Source organism: Stomoxys calcitrans, chromosome 2 (genome assembly GCF_963082655.1).
Source record: "Stomoxys calcitrans chromosome 2, idStoCalc2.1, whole genome shotgun sequence".
NCBI lineage: Eukaryota > Metazoa > Arthropoda > Insecta > Diptera > Muscidae > Stomoxys > Stomoxys calcitrans.
This window is the reverse complement of record NC_081553.1, coordinates 13,828,633-13,854,652: the sequence shown is the minus strand read 5'-3', so window position 1 is coordinate 13,854,652 and position 26,020 is coordinate 13,828,633. Positions and strand designations below refer to the sequence as shown.

General features: G+C 39.7%; 1 protein-coding gene across 3 annotated transcripts in view; it reads left to right on the top strand.

The window, feature by feature from the left end:
* The window catches only part of LOC106087266 (protein phosphatase 1B), a 53,439-nt gene that overhangs the window by 6,670 nt on the left and 20,749 nt on the right, over positions 1 to 26,020 (top strand). The window contains exons 1-3 of one of the 3 annotated variants that reach the window (XM_059363112.1): positions 4,944 to 5,164; positions 16,282 to 17,300; positions 22,739 to 22,856. In XM_059363112.1, coding sequence (XP_059219095.1) covers positions 16,488 to 17,300; positions 22,739 to 22,856 — 931 coding nt within the window. In that variant the 5' untranslated portion in view covers positions 4,944 to 5,164; positions 16,282 to 16,487. Of the gene's footprint in view, positions 1 to 4,943; positions 5,165 to 11,228; positions 11,419 to 16,281; positions 17,301 to 22,738; positions 22,857 to 26,020 lie in introns of those variants that run through there. The other 2 variants (XM_013252253.2, XM_059363111.1) reach the window with 2 other exon arrangements.

Here is a 26,020-nt window from a genome sequence, read left to right as displayed (position 1 = left end):
TCGTTAACGCTGATAGTTCGCGAATGCCACGACTAGACTTTCCGGCACGAAATAGTTGTGAACACCACACATAATTAGCCAAATTTTCCCATCCACCGTTTTCCAAATAGCTTCTGACCGGTCTGGCAGCATGTGGCCAAATATTGTCATGATTAAGGTCTCATGACTGGTTGATAATTCTGATGGTTTTCATTGATCGTAAAACGATTCCATTGTGTGTATAGATACGGTAGTAATGCCATACGTTCTTGTTGTAGTTGTAGCAGTGTGTTGTACACTGAGGCGCCCGCACTTGCCGTTCGGACTCGGCATAAACAAGAAAGGCCTCCTATTATTAAGCCTAAACTTAAATCGACTGCACTGCATGCCTGAGTCTGATACATATAAAATATTTAATACAACCATGTAAAAAGGCAATGAATTCGGCCGGCCGAACTTGGGTTACCCCTACCTCGGCTATATAAATACAAAATGTCCAAAAGCCTAACATAGCTCATTGTGCTAAATTTAAGTAAAATCGAATAATAAGTGCGCCTTTAACGGGCCCAAGACCTTAAATCGGGATATCGGTATATACGGCAGCTATATCCAGATATTGACCAATCTGGGCAGTTTTGGCCAGGAATGAGGAGGAGCCTACCACAACTCCATGTCAAAAAATTTCAGCGAAATCGGGCTATAAATGTGTCTTTTTTAATGTGCCTAAGACCTTAAATCGGCAGATCGGTCTATATGGGGGCTATACCAAAATCACAGATGTTCAAAATAGAGAGATGTGTTATGCGATTTTTAAAGGGGCACCAAGTGCAAAGATTAGAAATAAACGAAGAAAATTAAGAAAAGAGAATTTAGAGACAAATGTGAATGGACGATGAATCTAATTTAGCTCCTTTTCAATCGATTGTGGACACTTTTTCTCGTTTAATAAGTTTAAACTTTCGCTCCTCAAAGAAAACTACCTGTATCTCGAAATAGGTACTACCTATTATAAAAAATGTTAAAGCCTTTTTAGGAGTAGGCTAGAAATGGACTTCAAAGACCGAACAGCTACGATGGTGGCGTCAGACGGTAGCATGTTGTCCTCCCCTTCTATATGTGTGGTTGCCTTGGCACCTGTAGTCGAGAATAATGCTTAAAGCGCACAACTAGTCGTCAGACTAATTAATCAGGAAGAGACGGACAAACCAGAGCGATGGTCCCCAGTTCGTCCCCAGCCTTTAAGTAAAGGTGGTGTTTCCGACTCGTATTCAGACAGTGTCAATGAAACAGTCATAGCAGCCGAATCGAGAGATGAGGGCAGCGGGATGACGGCAGAAGTGAGCGATGGCTTTGCTAAGCTCACAAGCAGACCGAGAAAGCGATCCGGGGCACGAAGAAGGAGACAGAGGAGAATGTACCGGCAGCGCAATCATTCGAAAGTACAGGATGGTGAAGGGGATAGAACTGATATTCCAAGCAAGCTTGAAAGAGAATCAGATCTCCCGAAGAGCGTAACACTGCTAAATTTCTAAAGAAGAAGAACTCCTCGCTTTCAAGTACTCTGGGAAAACCAAGCCAGCCCTTCCGCAATATAGACTTCAGACAGTGTCCTGCGGAGGTAAACAAAGTCGGAACAGGAACGAAGGAAGCGCGCAGGGCCCCTGTGTCTTGATGGAGGATTGTGACTTCCAAAAGGACGCCACAGCCATCACGGAAGGGGAAGATGGTCGCTAAGAATGGTAACGAGTCGCCCTCTTACGCCAGAGTGGCAAGAAAGCACAACAGAGATGAGCTGACTTATGTAGTCATAAACATCGGCAGTGCATCCGGTAGGATTCCACCAGATCATCGGTCCCAAATGGAGGATCTGGTTAACGATCGGATTTTCGAACATGTGTGGAACTCTGTAGAGGGTCCACCCATACGAATGATGAGCTGCGAATATAGAGGGGACATCTTTACGCTGCATTTTGCGTCGCCGAAATGTATTGATATCGTCAAACACGTTCCCTGGGAGGGCACAAAGCTCAACCTGGTGAGAAAGATGGGCATCCCACAGCTCACAAATGCGACGGTCTTCATTCGTTGGGGCAGTAAATTTGCGATGGAACCCATTTTGGGATTCTTGGGGAAGCAAAACAAAGGTTTGGTCACAGAGAATTGGGAGGTCTCCAACAAGAAAGGAACTCTCCTTGTGGTTGGCATTGATCAAGTCTCCGTAACTAGTTTGGCTAAGACTAAAAGCATGGCGCACTACGGGAGCAAAGCTGTCTTTTTCAAGTTTGGGAAGACTAGGATAGGCAGAAATCCTCATATTGAGACATCAGGCCGTGCGGTGGTAGGTGACTCAATACGGCCCAACAAACAGGAGGCTGACGACGACACAATTATCTTCTCTCTCAATTTTGGAAAGACAGCCTTGCTCCCGTAGTGCGCCATGCTTTAAGTCTTAGCCAAACTTGTTACGGAGACTTGATCAAGATACTAAAACTAAAACAACAGGCAGTGCAGGAGCGAGATCCAACACAGCCGAACAAACGGGAAGCCAACGACGGATCCATCACCGACTTCCAACATTCGGAAGACTAGGATGTAAAGATTTTAATATTGAAACATAAGGCAACGCAGCGCAGCGACAGGAGTCTCAATGCAGCCTAACGAAAAGGGAGCCGACGATGCTACCATTACCTACTCCCTAGAAGCCCATTTACTTAAGATTTGGAAGACTAAGATAGTCAAAAATCCTAGTTTTGAAACATCAGGCAGTTCAGGGACTGGAAACTCAAAACAGCCTAACGAACAGGGACCCGAAATTTATAATGATTACCGACTTTATAATGATTCGGAAGACAAGGATATGCAAAGAACCTAATACGATAACATCAGGCAGTGCAGTGACAGGATGCAGTCTAAAGAACAGTGAGCAGACGATGAGATCATCCCCTACTCCCAAGATGCCCATTTACTGGAGGGCCAGTGTTGGAATGTAAGAAGGCGATTAACGCTTTCTCTGAGGATTGCACGTTTGGGTGCCGTGCTATAGCGTATAGTTACTGGGAATGAGAAAGCAGACGATTTGGCAGTGAAGGCAAGAGAATTGCCGTCAATAAACTTGTTTAAACCGTACCCTTTCGGATTGACATAGTCCGTTACTGAAAGAACGTAAGAAGGAGGTCAATATAGCTCTCGGTATCATAACGGCATACATACGATTAAGGACTCAATTCTATAAAATCGGTGCGGCCAGTGATAGTATATGTAGGGCATGCGGGGAAGATGATGAGACGTTGGAGCATTTCCTAGTCATTGCTCGGCTTTCGAATTTAACAGATACCATAATTTAGGTAAGGGCACAATACCAGACAAGACAACTTTGGGGCGTGGCATGGAAAACAAATAAAAATGTTGTACGCAGCACGGAATTCCTAACTTATTTATATTTTCGAGGTTGCTTTTTTAGTATCTAGTGCGCATAACAAGCCGATTACTGGCTTTGGTGTATGTCCATAGTGGCATGGGGCGGATTAATATCCGCACCCTCTTTTTAACCTAACCTAAACTTATTTTTACACTAACTTTTTTTATTTCACTTGTGTTTTTCTACAGTTTGTCCGTCCGTCCAATGTCAGATTTCTAATCGTTCTTCGTCGTAGTCATAGCCAGTAGATTATTGCCTTTTTTCATTGAGAGGTTTGATTCATTTATTATAAGTTATCGTCTGTGTTCAAGATATAATTGGATATAGCTCATCTTCGAACTTAACCTGTCCATAGAAATAAAAAGACAACAGTTGCAGCTACTATAGTTTTGGAATATTCCCCTATCCGCAACCTGTGAACGCTTACTGTAGGGTGATATCACAGAAGGACAAAGCTGATTGTTTAGACTTTTGCGACGATCAAGAATGTGCTTAGGGGTTGCAAATGGTTCGAAATGTGTTCAAATTTTGACAAATTTTGTTCAGCGATGAGGCTCATTTCTGGTTGAATGGCTACGTAAATAAGCAAAATTGCCGCATTTGGAGTGAAGAGCAACCAGAAGCCGTTCAAGAACTGCCCATGCATCCCGAAAAATGCACTGTTTGGTGTGGTTTGTACGCTGGTGGAATCATTGGACCGTATTTTTTCAAAGATGCTGTTGGACGCAACGTTACGGTGAATGAACACATTTCGAACCGAACACTGATTTTGGTAATAAAATTCAATGATTTGCAAGCGTTGCTCGTTAGTAAGTCTATTCATGATGAAATGTCAAAGCATACTGAGCATCTTTCTCTTTGACACCATGTCTGAAATCCCACGTGATCTGTCAAATACTAATGCATGAAAATCCTAACCTCAAAAAAATCACCCTTTATTATAGTGACAACACTTGAAACTATTGCCATAATCATTTTAGTTTGTTTCATTGGTTTCAATGGTTCGTATTTCTTTATTTATGTTAGAAAAAATTTATCAAATAGAGAAAACAATAAGTGCAGATAAAGAAACGTGTTTTGGTATGGAAACAAAAACATTTGATTTCTGTCAAAAGTTCGCTCGCGATGGTGGTGGCTATAAAACTGACAAAACCTCTAAATCCCCCAATATGAAATTGTTGATAGCTTGTCAACACTGATTTCGAATTGGTGGCATCTCTCTTTCTTTTCTCTTTTGCTAGAATTGTTAGAGATACTCGTAGTTGTTTCCCAACAATTTCTCAGCGCTTAAAAAGAGCTCCGTTTGGCGGTTTTTTGTTTTGATTATTTCGTTGCATCGCGTTTTTTTTTGTGTCCCAACGTCGTTGATGGTTTGCACCTTTCTTTCTTCTACCATTGCTATGGCGCTAAATTTAAAACCTCCGATGATGACGCAAAGTTTACAATAATAAATTTTCATATTCTTTGTGCGAGCGAAAGTGTGTGTGTGTGTTGGTTGTGTGAGAGAGTGCGCGCGAATAATATAAAACAAAACAATCTTCAATTACATTCAGTTTTGAAATGTTTTGTTTTTTTTATGACTAACAATTTTTTTGTCAAAACTAAAATTACGCGTCCGAACACAAAACCAAACTGTTAACTCTTCCCCATGTGAATCACACAATTCCATATTGGGTATACAAAAGCAATAGCAAAAAACAATAACAACTGGATTACATATCTACAAATGTTTTTATTGATAGTGTACAAACAAACATTCAATTACAGGTAAACATTGCCATTTTTCCTATTAAATGGGGAGAAATAAAAAATTTGCAGTCGGTAGTCCTTGAACATAAATTGCTTGCATCTTGTAATGAAGGGTTTTGGGTTTTGATTTTTCCCCAAGACAAAAAATAAAAGGCGTGTTATACATAGAAAATTTGTGGTCTATAAATATCCGATATTCGGGAAATATAGAGAGAACTGTTATAATTTGTCAGCCAGAGTAACTGCCTTATTTGAAAATTCAATAAGAACAAAAGTATTGGGTTGCCCAAAAAGTAATTGCGGATTTTTTAAAAGAAAGTAAATGCATTTTTAATAAAACTTAGAATGAACTTTAATCAAATATATAATTGCCATTTTGTTCGATAACCTTTTGCCATCTTCCTGGCAAATTTAGTATTCCACGCTCATAGAACTTCTGGCCTTTATCTGCAAAAAACTGAACCAAGTGCGATTTTATAGCCTCATCATTGCCGAAAGCTTTACCATTTAAGTGCAAAGAGTTAAGAGTTCTGCAAAGATCGAAATAAATGGTAGTATGATGGTGTAAGGTCAGGGCTATATGGTGGATGCATCAAAAGTTCCAGCCAAGCTCACTCAGTGTTTGGCGAGTGACCAAAGATGTGTGCGGTCTAGCGTTGTCCTGGTGGAATATGCCACCTTTATGATTGACCAATTCTGGTCGCTTCTCCTTGATGGCTGTATTCAATTTGTCCAATTGTTGACAGTAAACATCTGAATTAATCGTTTGGTTCCTTGGAAGCAGCTCAAAATATACCACACCCTTCCAATCCCACCAAACAGACAGCATTACCTTCTTTTGGTGGATATCAGCCTTTGAAGTGGTTTGAGCTGGTTCACCATGCTTGGACCATGATCGTTTTCGACTAACGTTGTTGTAAACAATCCATTTTTCATCTCCAGTCATGATTCGTTTTAAAAACGGATCGAATTCATTGCGTTTAAGGTGCATATCACAAGCGTTGATTCGGTTTGTTAAATGAATTTCTTTCAATACATGTGGTACCCATATTAAAATTGACGCCAAATAAACAAATGTAAACAAAATTTCGCGCACTTTTTTCTAAAGGAAGCTAAAAGTAACAGCTGATGACTGACAGAAGAAAGAATGCAATTACAGAGTCACAAGCCGTTGAAAAAATTTGTCAACGCCGACTATATTACCGACAATTACTTTTTGGGCAACCCAATACATCAGTTATTGTGTTGGTTCCTTTTGTATACCCTACACCACCACTGCGGTACAGGGTATTATAACTTTGTGCAAGGAGAAGAGACTAAGAAGAAGAGCTAGACCCATTGATAGTTATACCGATCGGTTTAGAATCACTTCCTTCGATTTAGCTATGCCGTCTATCCATGTATTCTTAAGATCAAGTTACAGGTCGCATTTATTGTCCCATTGTCATGACACTTTGCACAAGTCTCTTTTTTGGCCCAAGGACAAACGCTATTGATTTTGAAGAAAATCGGTTCAGATTTAGATATAGCTCCCAAATATATCTCTCATCCCTTATGACCCTTTAAGGCTGTAGAAGCCACAATTTTGGTCCGATCTTTACAAAATTTGGCGTGAGGTGCTTCATTTGACGTCTTCAGATGTGTGCAAAATTTCATAAAAATAGGTTCAGATTTAGATATAGCTCCCATATATATTTTTCATCCGATATGGCCTTTTAAGGTTGAAGAAGCCACTGTTTTGGTTCGATCTTTACAAAATTTGGAATGGGGTGTTTTTACAACGTCCTCATATGTGAGCAAAATTTTGGTAAAATTGGTAAAGATTTCGATAAAACTCCCATATATAACTTTTATCCGATATGGAATTTTTTGGCTATAGCAGCCACAATTTTGATCCAATCTTCAAAAAATATTGCACGAAGTGTTTTCTTTAAAGTCTGAATACGACTGTAGAAATTCATAAAAATCGGTTCAGATTTAGATATAGCTTCCACATATATCCTTTATCCTATATGGAGTTTAAAGGCTGTACCAGCCACTATTTTAGTCCGATCTTTACAAGATGTAGTATGAAGTGTTTTCGTGATTTAGATATAGCGCCAATGTGTATATTTCAAACGATATGGACTTTTAAGGCAGTTGAAGCCACAATTTTGGCCACAGATAACTCTAGCAAAACAGCCAGTTTATAGGCATGAAGTTTAATGTCTTGATGGAGAATTCGTCGAACACTGGGCTCAGAAACTCCCACAGGGGCTGCGTGTTTGTGAGCAGAATGCACTACTGCCCCACTTTTTCGATATTTTCCTATGGTCCGCATCTGGAGGACTTCCCCCTCCCCGCTCTGGATTTTTATACTAATTTCGTCATTCTATTTGTAACTCCTCGAAATATTCGAATAAGTCCCTATAAATTTTATATATTCTTGTTCGTCGTGACATTTTAAGTCGGTTTAGCCATGTCCTTCCGTCCGTCCGTCCGTCTGTCTGTCGAAACCACTCTAACTTTCGAAGAAGTAAAGCCATCCGCTTGAAATTTTGAACAAGTACTTCTTATTTGTGTAGGTGGGATGGGATTGTAAATGGGCTATATCGGTCCATGTTTTGGTAAAGCTGCCATTTAAACCCATCTCGGGTCTTGACTTCTTGAGCCACTAGAGAATACAATTCTTATCCGATATGGCTGAAATTTTGCATGAGGAGTTTTATTATGACGTCCAACAACTGTGTAGAGTTTGGTTGAAATCAGGCCATAACCTGATATAGCTGCCATATAAACCAATATGGGATCTTGACCTCTTGAGCCACTAGAGGGCACAATTCTCATCCGATTTGGCTGACATTTTGCACGAAGTGTTTTATTACGACTTTTAATAACTGTGCCAAATATGTTTCAATTCGGTCCATAACCTGATATAGCTGCCATATAAACCGATGGAGGATCTTGACTTCTTGAGCTTCAAGAGGGCGTAATTTTTATCCAATTTGGCTGAAATTTTGTACAGCGGCTTCTTCTATGACATCAAACTTACGTTTCAAATACGGTCTGAATCGGTCCTTAGCCAGACAAAGATCCCATATAAACCGATCTCCCTATTTTACTTCTTGTTCAGCACGGATGTCGCTCTAATATAACTCATTGCTAAAAAATTTAAGAGGGTTATAAATGCGCTGGTTATGGGTTCAAAAACTTTACGATAGTCGAGGCGTCAAATTATTAGACTCCTTAGTCTCCCCTTATCCTAGTTTTAAAAAAACGACTGATTTCGGAGATTGGTTAATCGAGTTGAGTGAAATTTTGTTGCATTCATATAATAACCCAAAAAAGTAATTTTCAAGTGTATGGGGGCCTTCAAAAATCCTACAAATCGAAATAAGTACAATATGGAGCTAAAGTGAAAGGTGTTCATAGTAGAAATGAATCTGATATCTTATTTTGGTACCTGATATCTTATAAGGGGTATATCCATCCCAAAACACCCCCAGACAGGACCTGGTCTCGGCACACCGCTACAATAACAACACCCCCCCCCCCCCAGATAGGACATATGTGTTAACTTACCATAGCAATATGATACTGAAAGTAATACTGCTTGAGGCCAATTGCCGGGGGCGTGCAATCAAAAAGTACCTTCCGCAGAATCGGATATAGAAATATAGCGATCACAACAATATAAGGCTAAAGGATGCTCAAACAGGGCATTTGCATGAACCGAGAAGGAGACGAAAGCACGAATCTGATAACACTTTACCTATTATGTTTCAAACACAGGAGTAGTTCAATGTAATTTCTTCAAATCGGCGTAATGTGGCTTTGAACTGCATTATAAATAAATAGAAAATTAGATTAGACTTAGATTAAATTAGATTAGACCCGGTACGGGATTACTATGAGCATCACAAAGGCTAGAAATTTAAGCTCCAATCTGTGTGGTGTTCTTCGTTATCACAAGAAGCTTAGCTGGGAGCTACCGGACGGTTGCGGTTAGTGGAATGTTCCCTACGGAGTAGCAGGCACCGGCTCTTGCTTAAATACTGAGTGATGCACGATATGACAAGGGGAGTTTTTAGCGCCTATAAATTGGCGTATAGACCGGAACGGAAAATGGACTTTGTGTGAATACAGTTAAGACCATGGCTTTGCTTTTTAAACCCAATATTTATTTGGGTCGTGCATTAAACATACATATAGACGGTCAATCAGTTAAGTTTGTTGACAACTTAGAGTGCCTTGTCATAACTCGATATTAGTCTTCAATTTTCTGACCATATAAATAATATGTTTAAAAATGTTCTAACTTCACTACGTCCGTTATAAAACGTACATATGTAAAAATGCAATCTTGCCGGTGAACAGTCCACTAACGAACAGGGGAAAACTTCACACATGTAGCCTCTTTTTTTCTGACGTTCTCGCCGGGATTCGAACTCACATATTCAGCGTTATAGGCGGACATGCTACTTCTGCGCTACGGCGTCCTCTATTAATATGTATTAATATGTGAAAAGGAAAATTGCTTTCGCGTTACTAATGTCAGATCTTTGGGACGGCAAATCGAATTACAAATTGGTGTTAGACTCTACAACCTTCTTTAAACAGAAAAAAATAAAAATGGTTTCAATCACAAAATTAATTGATCCAATTAATTTTTTAATTGAAACGGCTTCAATCACGAAAGTGATAATATCATTTACCTTTTTTGAAGAAGTAATTAAAAAAATTTACATTTAAAACAAGTAAAGACGGGCCAAAGTCGGGCTACGCCGACCTACACCGCATTGGATGTGCAGGTTGAGTCGTCGAATTTAAAATTTGCTTAAATTTGATATGTAGAACTTCGATCAAAATCCGTACATATTGAAGAAGCCCTAGAGTAACTCGTTGTGCAAATTCTTCTGAAGTTGGATTAATAAATCGGTTAGCAAAGGCCTTAAAAGTGAAAATCGTGAGATGTATGTATATAGGAGCTACATCTGTACCGATTTCTATTAAATTCAATGGCAATACCGGGAGTCATAAGGGAATCCATTGTGCCAATTTTCGTTTGAATCGGTTAACCAATGTGCAAACTATTGCAATACTAGTCCAAATCGTATATATATGGGAGCATATCTAAATCTATCCAGATCGATAATGACGAGACCTATAAGAGAATCCCTCGTGCAAAATTTCGTGAGCATCGGTTTACAAATGACAAAATAATTGCAATTTTAGTCCAAATTGGACGAATTTTTCCAATTTCAATAGGCTAGGCCCAAGAAATTATTCATCCTAACGTCTTCAAATTGCAACCTGTACTTTATATTGGGTTGGCCAAAAAGTATTTGCGGATTTTTTAAAAGAAAGTAAATGCATTTTTAATAAATCTTGGAATGAACTGTTATCAAATACACTTTTTTTCTAAAGCAAGCTAAAAGTAACAGCTGGCAGAACTGACAGAAGAAAGAATTCAATTACAGAGTCACAAGCTGTGAAAAAATTTGTCAACGCCGACTATATGAAAAATCCGCAATTACTTTTTGGGCAACCCAATACATAAATAAACACCGACAGACAGGCAGACGGACATAGCTAAATCGGCATTCTTATCAATAGGTCTATCACTCTTTCTTCCGGGTGTTTGCAAACAAATTCACTAAGTTATAATACCCTGTACCACAGTACTGGTGTAGGGTATAAACATCGATAAGCGACTATAAACAGCCTACATTCGTCGTTAATGGGTGAAATTTTATTTTTTTATTTGAAACAAATTTATTCAATTTAATATCAATCTATTTATTTTATTTTTTGTTATTTAGATACAGCCCAAAGATGAATAATACACGAATTTCTATTGGTTGCTTGTACTTGAGAATTCCGGGTGTGAACGTTTGTTCTCCACTGTACTCATTGGGCTTAACTGTCAAACTCATATACCTAAGGAATGGCAACCCTGCATCGCAGCCATTTTTTTCTCTTACCATCGTTCTCTATATACTTCTTATCAAAGAGAATTTGTTGTTTTGTTTATCTTATGCTCTCCTCATTTGTCAAAATCTGACGGTCTGGCTTTTTAGTACGAGAAGAAATACAAAAAAAAAGTATCCAAACGGACGGACGAAGAAAAAGATTTTCGATTTCTCGCTCCTCTTCAAGTATTTGCGCTGTTTTTTTTGGTGTACAAATAATTAGAATTTCGGTGAAATAGAAAAATAAAATAACGCAAATAACAAAACTGCCAAATTACTCAAGATAGCAACGAAGTGTTTTGTGAAGGGAAAACGAAAAAGGTAGTAGTAGTCTGTTGTTCCCATTGAACCAAGAACCAAATCGTCGAATTTGTTCCAAATTTGATTTTGTTATTTTGCACAAAACGTACATACACACACACACACACCCACACCCAACAACGAGTGGTGGTGGGCCATCCATCGTTGGCATTGTAGTCGGTGCTATTGTGATATAATCCATCCTATCCTTGCTCTGTTGTAAATTTGCGATCTTTAAGTTGGCCCACAAAGACCTTTGGCACGGTGGACCTTAGGCTTTGCTGGCCTTCACATCAGGGGTCAAGTATTCAAAATAAAAAACACCTCTGCTTGCAGTGTATTATAGTGCTGAAGTTACATTAATGTTTTTCTAATTCCATTACCATTTGTTGCAACTGTCCTGAAAGTATTCTTGTGCCCTCGAAAACTTCTTCACCATTCACTTTTGGCATAAATTTTGCGTCTGCGTTGGTGCCAATTTTTATTGATTTTTCATATTCATTTGCTTATTATTATTGTTGTTTTTGTTGTTGATATTTCCCTATTTCCTTTATTATGTTTTCATTCGTAACCGCAACTGGTTGTTTCTCCTTCTTTGCTGCCGATTAATTAAGGACAAACTTGTGTTTACAACCAGCCAAATGGGAATACATTTTTCTTTACTCATGTTTTAAAGGAATGTGAAACACAGGTGGGATAAAAACATGGATTGTTAGAAGACGAATGTAAAGCAATTTTTAGAAAGAAAAAAATGGTTGGTGAATCAAATGTTTCGGTTAATTTATGGATATACGCTTATTTTGCTTTTTAAAGGATCTTGACTGGAACAAGTTACCCTCTCTTTGTTCTTAAGCTAACTAATACACATTAACAAGGATTCTTTGTCCTTGTTCCAGATGACTTTGTCCAGTTTGATTGATGTCTGTTTTAAGTTTTGTGAATACCGGTGTAAGCCTTTAAGTTGTTCCTTAATGGAACTGACCAATTAACGAACTCATAAATGGCATATGCAAATCGAGTTGGAACCAACAAACATCTACTTTTTGTGTGAATATAGCCATTAACAAGTACTGTGCGATGCATTAAAGCTATGGGCTCAGTGATAAGGGTCCTGTTTGTAATTGGTAAGGGGCATGTTTGTTGCAGTGTCCGACCCTCGACGTCGGAATCTGACTATTGAACCGGAGTCGGGGCTAGCATGATCAATTCCGAAACGAATGCCGACTCCGGCCCAATAGTCAGACTCTGAGTTTGCCCTCGACTATGCAGCTTTGGTCCGAACAGGTGTCATCGAGTGACACCTCTTAGTAGTGAAGTTTAACATGGCCGAAGGGCTTTTTACATTGTGTGGATCGATACACGGATTCCATCCAGGAGCCTTTGAGACTGGATAAGTCATATGCTAAGAAACAGAAGAATGGATAAGACGGAACAGGGGACGCCATGGTGGGCATTTTATCGCCAATCCTATGGGTGACCGCCCAGCACGGGATAATTATGAACACCACATAGGCTGGAACTTTGAGCTCCGATCTGTTTGGTTGTTGTTGTAGCAGTGTGTTGTACACTGAGGCGGCAGCCCTTGCCGATGAAGGAATCCATCGGGTCAATCCGGTACGTACAACCGGCTGCCATGGGATTGTTTGGTTGTCATATGTAGTTATCACAAGAAACTCAGCTGTGAGCTACCGGGCGCGTCCACAGGTAGCTGAGGATCGCTACCTCCACATGCAATGTGGCTATAACAACAACCACCCAAAAAAAGCCCTCTACGGACTCTGATTGGAGGGGGTTTGAACACGTCAGCTATGTAGACGATGTTTTTATACTTCCAAGCGTAAGAAGTCAGAATCAGTTGTGCAGGAAGCCCAAAAGGGTCTTAAGGGTTGTTGATGTTGTAGACGATGTTTTTATACTTTCTAGCGGAAGAAGTCAAAATCAGTTGTGCAGGAAGCCTGAAAGGGTCTTAAGGGTTGTTGTTGTTGTAGAAACATTTTCATGTGGAAGTGGCGATCCTCGTCAAGCTCCGGCAGGTGAACAAGTTTGTTCCGGTCCAAAGGATCGATCGCCAATAACTCGCCTAGTCATATCGAGCATCATAGGCACTCAGATTTAAGCAAGAGACAGTCCCGCCCGACCTCCCACTGAGACTCTCCACTCGAGACCACTGATTATCCGTGAGTGCAGTTGCAGCTATTCCGTATACGCAGCATCCCACTATCCGCAACCTGTGGACGCGCCCGGCAGCTCACAGCTAAGTTTATCGGGACAGCGTTGAACACTACGCAGATCGGATCTCAAAGTTCAAGCCTGCGTAGAATTCACAGCTGTTCCGTGTCTTGAAGGTTGCACATTAATGCGGTAGGGTTCTGGACGTTAAAACATGGAAGATTGAAATCTATCTGTTTACGAGAAAGACATAGGTCGGCCAATTCGAGGGAGTGGTGTATCAGGAAGTCCAATCCCCACCTTTATTCCTTAAGCGAATCTTACCTAGCACTTTGTATCCGTGGCAACTATGCAGGCTGAATGTTTTGGTCAGCGTTGTTTCCTGGATAGCATCCAATATGTTCTTCCGACTCATAAAATTCACTATCTCGTCGATCTTTCCCAGCAAACCATTGCAAGAAAGATACACTTCCCGGCACTGGCTCGACAATATTGGGCCTGGGGTGCTGCTGTTGCGTATATCGCCGTACGGGAGAGGTTGGAGGTGTCAAATATTCCGACGACGAGGACGCGGAAGGCGACGACTATTGTTGTTGTTGTTGTTGTAGCAGTGTATTGTACACCGAGGCGGCAGCCCTTGCCGATAAAGGATTCCATCGGGTCAATCCGATACGTACAACCGGCTGCCATGGGATTGTAACCCACAGCTGTAATGCCGTCAGCGCCGCCTGACTGTCCAAGTATATTGTGACATTATAATCTGGTAGCCGTTACCGCATCGAAAATTTCTCCAGTGCCTTCAGGTTAGCGAAGACATCTGCCTGATCGATGTTACAAAGGATTATTGTTTCAGAGACGCTACAAAAGTGGACCGATAGAGACAGCAAACAACGTTTTTTTTGCTGCTCTTTTGACATTTCTCTTCAGTAAGGTTTGCCTTTTTATGATGGAAAGATATACGAGCCAACAACAAAATTTAGTACCGAAATTCGAAGTCAGTGACCTCAACGTTAAGAATGCTATGTTCAATTTAGCTATGAGGCTCATTTCTGGCTGAAAGACGTCGTCAATAGACAAAATATGGGTTATTGGTCAGACAGCAATCCACACGTACTCCATGAGTCATTGCATCCCGCAAAATTACGGTTTATGGGCCGCCGGCGTCATGTGGCCGTATTTCTTCCATGATGATCAAAACCGGCTCGTTATTGTATTTCATTGATATCTACAACCCTTTTTCTTTTTTAATTCAAAAATAATTCTCTTACTGATAAACCCGATATCAGAAGCCAATATGAATTTCTGATTCCAAGGAAGCCAATGAAGGCTTCTGCTCCGGTGCTCCTGCCTATTAAGAAATCCGAGTAAAAGTTTCCAGTAATGCGAGCTACCCGCACCCCAACTAGAGGCAGCTATTAGAAGCTCGGAAGTTAAGTCGAAGGGCCATTTTATATGGGGGCTATATTCAAATCTGGACCCATATGGCCCAAAATTTCAAGGAGATAGTTTCAGGCTAGGTTAGGTTAAAAAGACGGTGCAGATATTAAGCCGCCCCATGCCACTATGGACATACAACTAAGCCAGTAATCGGCTTGTTGTGCGCTCTTAAAACTATAAGCAAAGAAAATTTTAAGTTAGGAATTCCGTGCTTCTTATAAAATACTTAATTGTTTTCAATATCACTCCCCTAATTTGGTTCATGTCTGGTATTGTGTCTACACTTAAGTGCCGGTATCTGTTAGACGCGAAAGCCGGGCAATGGCAAAGGAAATGCTTCAACTTTCCTACTCTACCTTTTAATTTCCCCTTACTTACGGTATGGCCCGGCACCCAAACGATGCGGATTTTGACATCCTCAGAGAAGGCATTAATCTCCTTCTTACACTGCAAGACTGTTCGTGACCTTAGCGTCGCTTTTATGGCAATTTTACTGTCGGTAAAGATGTTCATACTCGACGTCCTTGTGTTAGCACCACACCACTTCACGCATTCCGTGATTGCCCGGATCTCCGCCTGCGTTACCGTATTATGGTCAGGCGGTCTAAAACAGATCTCAGTCCCTGGGCCCACTCTGTTCTCTAGCTTTGATCCATCCGTGTAACATGATCTTCCAGATGGCAATATTAGCGTACCGTCAATCAAATACTATGCCGATGGCAGCAGTGCCTCGCACTCGACTTTAAGACTCATCCCAGGTATCCGATCGGAAACTTCTCCTTTCCTTCCAAGTTTCCAGACAACATGTTCTCTGTTGCCTTGACTCTCACATTCCACATGCAATGAATATCTCCACGAATATCTCTTAAGTTACTTGAAGCAAAGAAAGCGGCAAGATCGGAAGTTTGCACAATCAACGGCTTAAAATCAAATGCCACGACGACCTTTCTATTTACTTTACTTTACTTGGCTATGGCAGAATATTTGTTCCACTAGCCGAACGTAGAATAACGTTCCAAGCGCTTCGATCTTCTGCGCTCATTCTAAAATCTCGGACACCAAGTTTCGAGGTGTCTCCCACCACAAAACACTTCTTTGCTGGAGCTTCTTCATCCATTCTGACAACATGACCTAGCCAACGCAGCCGTTGTATTTTGATGCGTGTAACTATGCTATCGTCGTCATTTCAGCTCATGACCTATGCTAATCATAATTTTCCAATTTTTCATTAAACCTTGGCTTTATTAATGAATTTTGCTTAAAATTTCTTTCTTTCAGTGTTGGTTCGACTGCATATTTAATTGATCTCATACGTTGAAAAAATTGTGAAATTAGTTGCCACATATTGTAAAAGCTAAACAGGAAGGCAAAGCGAAAGCGGGCGAGTTAAATCGATCGATCGTCGTCATCATCATTTAAAGAATATACTAGGCAAGGATAGGCTTTTTCTCCCGCATACGTTGAACACAGCATGAATAGAAGAGATGGGAGCGTTCCTGGATAAACCGAGAACGAATAAGCACAATGACGGTGGTGAGGGTAACAAATTGCTCTTCGGTGTTAGTTCCATGCAGGGCTGGCGATGTGAAATGGAAGATGCATATTACGCCCGAGCTGGTCTTGGTAATGGTCTAGACGATTGGTCATTCTTTGCTGTGTTCGATGGCCATGCTGGCTACAAAGTTTCGGAGCATTGTGCCAAGCATTTGCTCAACAGCATCATTGGCACAAAGGAATTTCGAAGTGGCAACCATGTGAAGGGTATACGCAAAGGTTTCTTAGACATCGATAATAAAATGCGTTCAATGCCTGAATTATGTGAGAGTGCCTCAAAATGTGGCGGCACTACCGTCGTTTGTGCTTTTGTCTCACCCACACAAGTGTATATAGCGAATTGCGGAGACTCACGCGCCGTGCTGTGTCGCCAGGGTACACCGGTCTTTGCCACCCAAGATCATAAACCCATATTGCCAGAGGAGAAGGAGCGCATACACAATGCCGGTGGCAGTGTAATGATAAAACGTGTCAATGGCACACTGGCGGTTTCAAGAGCTTTGGGAGATTACGATTTTAAAAATGTGGAAGACAAGGGTCAGTGTGAACAACTGGTCTCACCCGAACCGGAAATCTTTTGCCAAGCACGGCAAGACACAGATGAGTTTCTAGTTTTAGCCTGCGATGGCATCTGGGATGTTATGAGCAACGAAGATGTCTGCAGTTTTATACACTCGAGGCTGAAAATCTCCAATGATTTGGTGGAGATAGCAAATGAAGTCGTAGACACATGTTTGCACAAGGTAAGTTAACACGTAAACAACATTTTATTTTTCTGCACCACCACCACATATAACTTGTAAATAATGAGAGATTCTACCGCGTATACTCTTTACAATTCCAATTATGTATTGGCCAATGTTTTTCTTCAAAATGTATGGGCCAATGTCAATGTTATTTCTTCCGGAAATTTGGTAAATATGGCAATATTTTGTAATAAAATTTAGCTGCAATGGAAATTTAGGTGGAATGGTGGATAGATAGAGGCTAAACAGTGTCGGAGATGTCACTCCGCCTTGGGGAACTCCTTGTTTCGACTTCTTCTCCCTCAATTCCACAAATGACTGGCGACCAAACAGATAATTCGCGACTCAGCATTGGCATGCAAAAATCAGTTGTTGTGCTTTGTAGTCTTCGAAATCCAGGCCGATGCTCGGCGAATGCAAATTTTCCAACGAGCCTCGGGAGGAGTAGTCTCCCAAGTGTCTTTGCTACTGGTGAGAGAAGAGAGATCTGTTTGTATGATTCTCCCTTACTCGGGTACTTTTCAGTCTTCAGCAGCGGGATTACTCTGCCCACCTGCCAGACATCGGGTAGCAGTGTGTTCTTGTTGCTTGTTGTAGCAGTGTGTTGTTATTCATCAAATGATTTTATCATATGATATTTGCTGTGTTTAATTTTAGTACTGGAGAGGTACGTAACGACATTTGCTTGGCCAAGGCTCCAAAAACAGCGACCAACGTTTTTGATTGATAATAAATTGCATTTACTTTGATTGATTTGAGCTCAACTTCAAAGGGATCATGTCCACCAAAGACAAAATTTTGCAGAGGCCAGGGTCGCCTTTTCTTTTAATTATGTATACCAAGTAACAAATCTATTCGATTGCTCCAGAGCTCACGAGTGGATTTCGAACAGCTGATACTCGATTACGCTCTCGTTAACGAATTCCATAATCTTGAATGTCGAAAGTGCTTATTCGTTAACGAATACGTTAGGGACGTAGCCAGGGGAGGCCCTCGGGCCCGAGCCCTCCGCCAAAATTATTTTGTTTTAAGAGAAAATTTATATTAAATTTTATATACATTTTTATAATGGCAAAATTTCATATTTTTTATAGTCTACAAAGACAAAATTTTGCAGAGGCCAGGGTCGCCTTAAATTTTTTTTCTTAAGGACAAAATTGTAATGCAATAGTTTAGTAAAAACAAAATTTTTTCTAAAAAATTTAATGATATTTTTCTAGAGACAAAACTTCAGCTAAATATTCTCTTGTGATAAAACTTTAGGGGGATCCCCCTCAAAATTATTTTTTTAGACAAAATTTCTTTAAAATTTTTCTAGACAAAATTTTTATAAAAAAAAATTCTTAAATTTTTCTAAAGATACATTTTATTAAACTTTTTAAGGATTAACTTTCAGCAAAAAACTCTCCAAAGACAACCTAACCTCGAGATTAATTTTTAAAACTAAATTTAAATTCTGCATAACCATTTTTAAAGTCTTTTTATTATGCTTATCTGTCCCAAAAGAAATTTTCCTAAAATTTCTTCTATAGACAAATTTCAAAAAATATTTTTAAAGACATAATTTTAAACCATGACCCCTGACCCTCGATTCCGTTGTCCGATTTTGATGAAATTTTATCTCTATATGAAAAAGAGACGCGTTATTGACTGGTTAACTGATCAACGCCCAGCCCAAACGGCTAAAGTTAGAGTCATGAAAGTTGGCACGAATGATGGTCTTGGGTCGTAGGTTGGCGATAAGACGGGGTATTGTGATACTCGTACGTTAAGGTACTAAAAAGTGCGAAATGGTGATTTTTTACCCAAAAAAGGTTCGAAAAAAGTGAACTTTGTATAGGGCGAACGGGTAGAGCTAGAACTTTGAAATTTGGCTTAAATGGTTATTGCTGCAAAATAAAGGGGTATATATAGAAAAAATATGCAAAATAGTAATGGAAACGGAACAAACGTACTTTTAGTACCGTATTTGGTACCATTTCATACTTTCTTTACGGATTGAACTAGACCTGTGAGGTATTATATGTAGATTCTACTAAAAAATATATGTTGGCTGACCAAGTAATTTTTAATAATAACGAGTAACGAGTTGGCTCATTTACTTTTACAGTGAACGGAGAAGGGTAATATAAAAAAAATTGCTAAAAACAATCGATGTCTTGACAAACAAACGATAAGTTGTACCAAATATGAAATGTTTAAATCGTACCAGGAGTACTTAAGTACCAGGAGTACTTAAGTTCTGTAATTGGTACTATTTAGTACTTCCTTTATAGATTGAGCTGAAATTTAGGACACAGTTACATTTAGGCACTATGTAACGAACGAATAGTCGTTCATTTTGGGACTAAACAGCGGGACTTTCTGCAGACTGACTGACGGCCGACTGTATAATACCCTACAACCCCCCTATAAGTACAATGTGGGACCTATATCCAATTCTGAACCAATATTGATGGACCTCCGCGAGCAAATATATTCAAACTGTAAAAACAACGGTTGACATATGACAACATTATGGCAGATTACCCAAAATCTGACGAACGTATATATGGGAGCTATATCTAATCTAAAAAGTTTTCAAGGAAACTTCTTGGATAATGTGGTAGTCGTTGAGGAAAGCGTTGTGCCAAAGATTGAAAGATTGGCAAGATTGGTCAATAAATGCGCTTGCAGTGGCTCTTAAAGTGAAAATCGGGCGATATACATATATGACAGCTATATCTAAATCTGGGCCGATTTCTATGAAATTCACCAGTAATATTGAGAGTTAAGAGAAAATCCCTCCTGCCGAATTTCGAGAGAATCGGTTAACAAAAGACCATTTTATTGCATTATTACTCGAAATCGGACGAACGTGTATATGGGAGCTATATCTAAATCTGAATCAGATACTGTGGAAGTCGTTGAGGGAAGCGTTTTCCGTTGCGCCTTCATTTACTTTATATGGAACAAAATTTTCCTTGGAATATTTATTAAAGAGCTTTTAGTGAAATACCATGCTACGAAAATAGTATATCGCTTGACTAACAGTTTAACAATATAAGTGCCTTTATCTGAATCCCATATGATCTTTTATGGTCTACGAATTTAAGTTTGGATGTAAAATGTACTCCATTCTTAAAATACTTTATTTCAGCCCGATATTATCTTGATATCTGATTTAGCGGTGTTTTCGGGTGTGAGGTGGTCCCCCCGACACTTGGCCCTGAAAAAATATCAGCATCATACTCTTCTTTCAAACACCATTTATTTAAACCCCATACTGCCATTGGTTTAGGGGAGTTTACACGATGAGGCGTCCCCAAACTCATGACCCTCATATTTGAGCCATATATTGGCATGGTCGAAAAATTGTACCCTTTGGGGGGTGTTTTGGGGAACGGGTGATGCCCTAAATACATGGTCCTACATTTGGATATAAAAATTCTATTCTACTCCCAAATACCTTTATTTAAGCCCCATATTGCGATGGCCAGAAAAAAATTGCTGTTTGTGGGGTATTTTGGGAAAGGTGGGTATCAATTCTTGCTCTACCCCCCAATACCTTCCATTTAAACTCCACATTGACATGGTCGATAAATATGCCCGATTTAGCGGTGTTTTGGGGATTGGGATGGTCCCCCAAACATTAAGCCCGGAAAATATATCAGCAACGTGCTCTATTCTCATATAACCATATATCATTTATTTGAACCCCATATTGCCATTGGCCTCAAAATTGGATATCAAATTCGTTTTCTAATGTCATTTAAACCCCTTATTGCAAAAGTTTGCAAATATGTCCGGTTTGGGGTATTGGCCGTAAAAACTAAAAATATTAAGTTCTGCTCTCTTTAAGACCCAAAATGCCTTGGTGAGCAAATACACCCAATGGGGGCGTATTTGGTGGTGGGACGTCCCCTGGACAGTTGGCCCCTAATGTTGATATCAGATACGTGGTCTACTCCCAAATACCTTTAATTTGAGCCCCATATTTCCCTAGTTGGCTTGGAGGGTGTTTTGGGGAATGGACGGCCACTCAGTGAGTTGGCCTTGAAAATATATATCGGATTCGTGTTCTACTCTAAAAACCCCCTTATTTGAGCCGCATATTGCAATAGTCAGCAAATACTTCCTATTTGGGCGGTGTTGTGGGGGTGGGGTGGCCCCATAGACACTTTTCCCGAATATTGATATCAGATTCATGTTTTACTCCCAAAGACCTTTCATTTGAGCCCCATATTCCTATGGTCGTAAATTTGTCGCCCTGGGGGGATGTTTTTGGGCAGAGGCGGCCCCCAAACAATTAGACCCATATTTGGATATCAGATTCGAATTCTACACTTAAATACCTTTTATTTAAGCCCCATATTCCCATGGTCAGTAAATAGGTCCTGTTTGGGGGGTGGACCCCCAGAAACGTGGTCCCACATTTGGATATTGGATTCGCATTCTACTCGCAAATACCTTTCATTTGAGTCCCATATTGCCAAGGTCGGTAAATATGTCCGATTTAGGGGTGTTTTGGGGGTTGGGGTGGTCCCCCTTACACTTGGTCTGACAATTGGATATCAGATACGTTTTATTATCCCAAATACCTTTCATTTGAGTCCCATATTGTCGTGATTGGTCTAAATGTATGTTTGGTAGGTTTTGGGTTGGGTGGCCTCCTTAGGTACCCCATTCGAAATTTGGATACCAAATTTTTATTTTTAGGGTACTATATGAGAGCACACAAAATTTCGCTTAAATCGCACAACCTATCTCCGAGATCTGGCGTTTCTAAAAATTAGGGTAAGGGGGAGGGTCCGCCCGTTATAATACCCTGTACCACAGTAGTGGTGTAGGGTATAAAAATGTGGAGTGGGCCCCACCAAAATAAAATCCAGGCTACGTCCCTGGAATGCGGTAATGCCAACCCAAAAATTTTCAAACAACTTTACTCGTTTACTTATGCAGTAATTCGGCATACGTTTTGTGTTACCAAAAATAAGTGTTTGAGGATTGGTGGGGATTACTTTGATAGTTATTAATGAATGAATAAAGACTTTTTGAAAAAATTTAAAATAATGGTTATTTTTTGTATCAGACCTATATGCTTGAGCATCAGCATCGATATTCCAGGCCTTTTTTGGTTTGTCTCTGTTTTATGACCTCAGCAGCATCTTTGGCCCCGAAAAGCTGTGTTTCGGCCTCTACCGCCTTCTTTAGGATGCTTCTTCTAGTCTTGTCTCTATTAGACCATAGCTTGCAATGATATGTTACTGTATAATGCTTTAATGTTTTCAACATTATTCATTAATGGTTTTCGCACAAAATGTTGCGCCAAAGTGATGGTAAATTTTGTTAAACATTGTGGAGAACATACATAAAAGTTCATATATGCAAAGCATAATCTATTAAGCGAACGATTTGTCTTACCCATAAACTAATACAGCATTTTCTTTTTACAGGGCAGCCGAGATAATATGAGTATCATTATTATATCCTTTCCTGGAGCACCTAAACCTACCGAAGAAGCCATGGCCAACGACAGACGGTTGGATAAACAAATCGAAAAAATTGCAAGAGGTTGTTTTAAATGCATTCTATGTTTTTGAAAAGATTTCATTTAATTGAGTTTTCGAAATATTTTAGCAGTTACTTTTTTTTTCAATTCTAAATTCAAACATTTATTATTATTAATAGCATTCCATACTTAATTAACCACACATACGAATAACACAAAAAGAAAGGTTAGGATAGTATGACATAAATATTTGTTTTTGAGATAACAAGAATACAACAACCACACAATTTTTATAAATTGTTAGTGAATTAGAGAAAAATCTCAACTCCGTTTACCAAAGATCTTATTGGATTCCTTAAAACTATTATGTGTACCTGTTTTGCCAAACGAAAAAGTATTATTTACTATTATAATTAACAATTAGGTTTTGTATATACAAATGGAATGTAGAATCTTAATATACAATATTGAAATACTTATGACATGAATCCCTTGAGTATTTTGTTAGGTGAATTTTCCGATTTGTTTCATTCGCTCTCTATAAGCCTTAACTCTATTAGATTATTTTTGATTGACTGTTTTAGGGAGGCTATCATACCCAAAAATATCGAAAATTTACTAAAAATATTCAATCAAATTTGTTCGTCATTGTGTTTGTAACACCTCGAAATATGCGTCTGAGACCCCATAAAGTATATATATTCTTGATCGCCATGTCATTTTAAGTCGATCTAGCCATGCGCCAAGCACACTAACTTTCGAAGGAGTGAAGCTAGCCGCTTGAAATGTTGTACAAATACTTTTTATTAGTGTAGGTCAGTTGGGATTGTAAATGAGCCCAATCAGTCCATGTTTTGATATAGCTGCCATATAAACCGAATTTGGGATCTTGACTTCTTGAGCCCCTAGAGGGCGCCATTCTCGTCCGGTCTTGACTTCTTGAGCCTCTAGAGGGCGCAATTATCGTCCGATTTGACTGAAATTTTGCACGTAGTGTTTCGGTGTCACTTTAAACAACTGCGCTAAGTATGATTCAAATCGGTCCATGATCTGGTATAGCTGTCATATAAAGCAATCTTTGGTCTTGACTTCTTGAGCCCCTAGAGGGCGCCATTCTCGTCCGGTCTTGACTTCTTGAGCCTCTAGAGGGCGCAATTATCGTCCGATTTGACCGAAATTTTGCACGTAGTGTTTCGGTGTCACTTTAAACAACTGCGCTAAGTATGATTCAAATCGGTCCATGATCTGGTATAGCTGTCATATAAAGCAATCTTTGGTCTTGACTTTTTGAGCCTCTAGACGGCGCAATTCTCGTCTGATTTGACTGAAATCTTGCACGTGGTGTTTTGGTATCACTTCCAATAAATGCGCTAAGTATGGTTCAATTCGTTCCATGTTTTGATATAGCTGCCATATAAACCGATCTTGGGTTTTGATTTCTTAAGCCTCTAGAGGGCGCAATTCTCTTCCGATTTGACTGAAGTTTTGCACGTAGTGTTTTGGTATCACTTCCAACAACTGTGTTAAGCATGATCCAAATCGGTTTGTAATCTGATATAGCTGACATATAAACCGATCTTGGATCTTCACTTCTGGAGCGCAATTCTCAACCGATTTGGTTGAAATTTTGCATGAGGTGTTGTTTTATTACTTCCAATAACAGTATGGAGCAAATCGGTACATAACCTGATATAGGTGCCATATAAACTGATCTGGGACCTTGACTTCTTGAGCCTCTAGAGAGCGCAATTCTCAACCGATTTGGTTGAAATTTTGCATGAGGTGTTTTTTTTATGACTTCCAATAGCAGTATGGCGCAAATCGGTGCATAACCTGATATAGCTGTCATATAAACCGATCTGGGATCTTGACTTCTTGAGCCTCTAGAGGGCGCAATTCTCATCCGATTTGGCAATTTTGTACAGCGGCTTCCCTCATGACCTTCAACATACGTGTCTAATATGGTCTGAATTGATCAATAGCATGATACAGCTCCCATATAAACCTATCTCCCGATTTTGCTTCTTGAGCCCCTACAAGGCGCAATTCTTATCCGAATGAACTGAAATATTACACAATGGCTTCTACAATGTTCAGCATTCATTTATGGTTCGAATCGGACTATAACTTGATATAAAGCTAAAATAGCATAACAGTTCTTCTTAAATATTCTTTGTTTGCCTAAAAAGAGATACCGCACATAGAACTCCATAAATGCGATCCATGGTGGAGGGTATATAAGATTCGGCCTGGTCGAACTTAGAACGCTCTTATTTGTTTTCTTTTAACCCAAGTCGCACTTGCATAATTCATACGATATGAGAACCAAAAAATCTATCACTCAACAAATTTGTAAACTAATGCAATATTTTCGTTACCTAGGCTCTATAGGAAAACTTGGGGGCTTTTTTTTTGCATATACCACAAATTGAAGATGACATAGTGTCTGCGATTGTTCCTTGGCACATTCATTTCTGTAACCAAGTGAGAAACGAAGTCACCTTTGGATATTATAAAACTAACTACCTCAAATATGGTCCAAATAAAGCTTGATATCGCATGGTCTAACCATAATTGACGAAGTTAATGCTATTTAAAAACAAATTTTGATATTTAAAATTTTTTTTTGGTATTTAACTATAGACCATTAAGATAAATGCTTCAAAGAAAAGCGAAGCAAAAACCTTTTGAAATGTTAGGCAAATGTGTGATGCTACTCGGATAACTCGATTTGATTATTTTTAATGTGAAAGGGCGATCTATGACATTCGTAAAAGCAAATTTGCCCATGAACATTCCATTAAGGAACTGGGGCAAATTTCTCACAAATCAATGAGTGCTGTCCGATTAAATTTTAAGCTCAATGATAAGGGACCTCCTTTTTATAGCCGATTTCGAAGGGTGTGCCGCGGCCGTGAGCGGCAGAGAAGTTTTTACATGGCAAAGTACCTCACAAATGTCGCCAGCATTAGGAGGGGATAACCACCGCTGAGAAATTTTCTGATGTTCCTGTCAGGATTCGAACCCAGGCGTTCACCGTCACAGGCGGCCATGCTCTGCGCTACGGTGGCCTCCAGATAAATGACAAATATGTTGGAAACAAAATATTGTCACGATTTTGGCGGTGTAACTTCGATGGTGTATATTTTCAATGACATATAATTGAGATTCACCAGAGCTAATGTGCCGAACAATTGTTCTCGGATTGTTGTTCCCAAAGAAGGAG